Source organism: Cannabis sativa, chromosome X, assembly GCF_029168945.1.
Source record: "Cannabis sativa cultivar Pink pepper isolate KNU-18-1 chromosome X, ASM2916894v1, whole genome shotgun sequence".
NCBI classification, from domain to species: domain Eukaryota; kingdom Viridiplantae; phylum Streptophyta; class Magnoliopsida; order Rosales; family Cannabaceae; genus Cannabis; species Cannabis sativa.
The window spans coordinates 81,015,054-81,018,919 of record NC_083610.1 but is presented as its reverse complement, the minus strand read 5'-3'; the positions used below and the strand labels follow the sequence as shown (position 1 = coordinate 81,018,919).

Genomic DNA, 3,866 nt, shown 5'->3' with positions numbered 1-3,866 from the left:
AACCCAGTCCAAGGAGAGCTGGTCAAAGTCAACCAAAAACAAAAACTTATGGTATTAATACAAATGTCCAAATTTTTGGGATAAATTTACGATTGCAAAACCTTCTCTTTGTTCATTTACGAAACTACCCTTCCTTCATTTCTCAACTTCTTCCTTTGCCTTTGCCGTCTTAATCACCACCCGCCCTATTTCGGGGAACATCAACATTTTTTATTTGATAAAAACTAAAATTTAGAAAAAAAAAACAAATTTAATGACAATTATATATTTATTTATTTTTGAATAAACATCATGAAAAAAAAGAAGACAACTTTTTGTGTTATTACATTCGGTTTCGAATGATAAGATCGAAGCAGCAGTACTTATATAAATTAAATAATATAAAATAATTTTATTTATTATTTAATGTTTCAAAATTATTTATTGAACAAATTAAAATTCTTTAAATAGTTTTTATATTTTGATTTCATTAAACCTTTTATTTTCTCATTAAAATATTGAACTAAATTAGGAATATTAAGGTCTTATTAAAAAATATGTTATCAAAATACTTTTTTACAAGAAAAAATATCACTTTGTAATTATTTGAAACCGAAAGTCTAAATTGATAGTATATATGATAGACTTATTATTATTTTTCTTTTTTTTTTAGAAAAGGGGTGTATCCTAGTTATTTAGCATATCTTATAAATTATTATTATTTTTTTTTAAATGTTATGAATATATTTACAAAAAAAAAAATATATTAAAAATTACGCTTAAAATTACAAATAAATGCAATAATACATAAATAACAAAAAACACAATATTTGGATAAAATTTCATATTAGAATCAGGATTAAGGTAATATAATTTTACTCAACTTATTAATACAAATCAATAATAAATATAATATTATATTAATACTAATACTAATACTAATACCATCCAATACTATACAACAAAATAATAAAAAAATAGGAATTACCAAATGAGTCCTACAATAATTAAGGACTATTAGATAGTACTTATTTAATATAGTTTGTTCTGATAAAATGAAAATGAAAAGGACATTAAAAAAAAAAAAGAAGAAAAAAGTTAGAAAAAAAAAAGAGTATTATGGTAAATATGGAAAGAAACAAGTACAAATTAGTAAGAAGGAAAAGTTTAGGAAGGGCCACCAAACCAAATATTTAAACCCAAATTCTCTTCAATTCTTGCCGTTTTCATTATTTTTTTTTCTTCGCCTCTGAAACTGAAACCCTTTCTCTTTCTCAGCCGAAGCTCGGGTAGCTCCGAGCTTTCGTTTTTGCTTTCTGACACTTTTATAGTTTATTTTCTCTCCTAATTTTTCAATTTTTAAGCCTTAATTCTCACAAAGGTCTTCAATTTATTTTCCCCAGATTGATCACTAGAGCTCAATTCGTCGTTACCGTCTTCGATTCACTGATTTTTTCAGCGAAAATGGCTTTCATTGGATTGTAGGGTTTTCTAGATCGAACCCCTTTTTACTTTCAGAAGACACTATTTACTTTATCTTCATCAGACTAATCCAATTAGCAATTATGGCTCTTCGGGTTACCGTCTCTTTTTCTGGTTACGTCGCCCAAAACCTAGCTTCCTCGGCTGGGATTCGCGTCGGAAATTGCAGAGCTTTGCATGAGTGTTGGGTTCGGAATCGGATTTTTGGTCCTAACCAGAAGGCCGAATTCGATCCTTCTGGCTCTGTTCGCAATTACCGATGCGATTTTTCCCAGCCGAAGGCCTCTTCCTGGGGTAGGAATTCTGCTTCCTTTTATAGCACCCTAGCCGGAGAATTTTTGGGGGATAATTGTAAAAGTCCAATTTTGTTGGGTTTGATCTCGATCATGAAGTCAACGGCCTGTGTAACAGGTTCGTCGGCGACGAGTATGGGCGTTTTTGGGATTTCACCGGTTAAAGCCACTTCGATTCTACCCTTTTTACAGGGATCGAAGTGGCTACCCTGCAACGAATCGGTTCCAGTTTCATCTGTCAACGAGGTAGACAAAGGTGGAACTTGTTGTAATGCTGCTGCTGCTGGGGTTATGGCTACTCAGAGTGACTTGGTTGGAAAGTCCTTGGAGAAAACTGGCTGGGTAACGCGTTTGATGAATTCTTGTTCTGAGGACGCTAAAGCTGTTTTTACTGCTGTTACTGTTAGTTTATTGTTCCGGTCGAGCCTGGCCGAGCCCAGATCAATTCCTTCTACATCTATGTACCCTACTCTTGAAGTGGGTGACCGAATTTTAGCTGAGAAGGTAAGTCTTATGTTCATCTTTGCTGATAATATTTAGTGAAAGATATTATTATCATTGTGATATATGATACTGCTCTTTATGAGGAATATTTTAGACATGAATGAATTGGTTCAAGAATTGCTTGTAAGACCAAAAAAGCATTGATCTTTTTTCTTTGATATATCAGGTTTCATATCTCTTCAGAAAGCCTGAAGTTTCAGATATTGTCATTTTCAAGGCACCTTCAATCTTACAGGTAGGCATTTGAACTTACTCAGTTGTTTCTTGTAAGAGATTTCGTGACTCATGTATGGTGTTTTGTCTCCATTTTGTAGAAATTTGGATTTAGTTCAGCCGATGTGTTCATAAAGAGAATTGTGGCCAAGGCTGGAGACTATGTTGAGGTAAGATTTGTAGTCCATTACACTGTGGAGATTGGCTTCTTCAGTTTCTTTTGATCTAGTTATTTGTCTCCTCTGTCAGTTATCATTGCAATCAACCTAATATAAACTTTTGTTATGTTAGTCTAATTTGTTTAATCGATCATTTGAATAGGTTCGTGATGGGAAATTACTGATTAACGGGGTTGCTCGTGATGAAGAATTTATTTTAGAGCCTCTTGAATATGAAATGCCTCCATGGGTATGCACTGTGCATTCTCGTTCTTCTATTTTACTAGTGTTAATGTATTACAATATCTAACGCCTTGTCCTGGTTATTTGTTTCTCAGTTTGTGCCAGAAGGTTATGTCTTCGTAATGGGAGACAATAGGAATAACAGTTTTGACTCTCACAACTGGTAATCATCGAACTCTTTAATCTTGTTGAAAATTGTTTTTGTATAATGCTTATTCTCCTTTTTGTAAGATTCTAATCAAATCGGAACTGTGAAATTATTGAAACTTGACATTACTTAAAAATGTTATATCTGTCCTCTTGATGCGATTAACTTGTTTTCAGGGGTCCACTGCCTGTAGAAAACATTGTTGGCAGATCCGTCTTCCGCTATTGGCCTCCATCCAAAGCTGGAAAGAATACTACCACGGCAATCTCCTGATGCATTGCCCCTTACCCTGCAGGGGAAGAATCTTAGATGACAATTCTTTTCTTCATTTTGATAATTGACTACATAGATTTTTCATTTCTCACCCTTGTTTGCTCATCTTTGAGCAGTTTGTGAATACTTTTTTTTTTTTTTTTAGTATTTTCATCTTAATTATGCCTTGTTTCTTGTAACATTGTTTTGGTGGGTATCTTGCCCATCAGCATGTTTTTATCTTCTTGTTTATGGCCCAATCCTTGGGTGTTGATGCCATTCTTTCTGTAATGACTATTAAAACTTTGTTGAACAAATGGGTGGGAAAGACAAATGAAGAAAGATTTAGCAATGTTTTTTTTACCCTTTTGTATATTTGTCAGTAGTACTGCATCTCATTCTGGTGCAGTGTTGAAATTTTGGATGCACTTCAGGCATGTTTAAAAGATGGTAGTTCTTGGTCTCGATTTAACTTTTGCTTGAACTGGTTAATAATGATAATTCTTCCTCGTGAAATTTACATGGTACATTTCCTTGTGAATTTGAAGAATATTTACCTTTAACTTTTTGTCCTGCTAGATATTGTTCTAATGG

The 3,866-nt window shown here is 33.1% G+C and overlaps 1 protein-coding gene across 1 annotated transcript; it reads left to right on the top strand.

Annotated features, from left to right (window-relative positions):
- The first annotated feature begins 1,130 nt into the window (after window positions 1-1,130).
- Window positions 1,131-3,635, top strand: LOC115699901 (probable thylakoidal processing peptidase 2, chloroplastic). Its single transcript, XM_030627446.2, has 6 exons — window positions 1,131-2,258; window positions 2,425-2,493; window positions 2,573-2,641; window positions 2,793-2,879; window positions 2,968-3,035; window positions 3,197-3,635. The coding sequence occupies exons 1-6, from the start codon at window positions 1,545-1,547 to the stop codon at window positions 3,291-3,293; spliced, it is 1,104 nt and encodes a 367-aa protein (XP_030483306.1). The 5' UTR covers window positions 1,131-1,544; the 3' UTR covers window positions 3,294-3,635.
- Window positions 3,636-3,866: the final 231 nt, after the last annotated feature.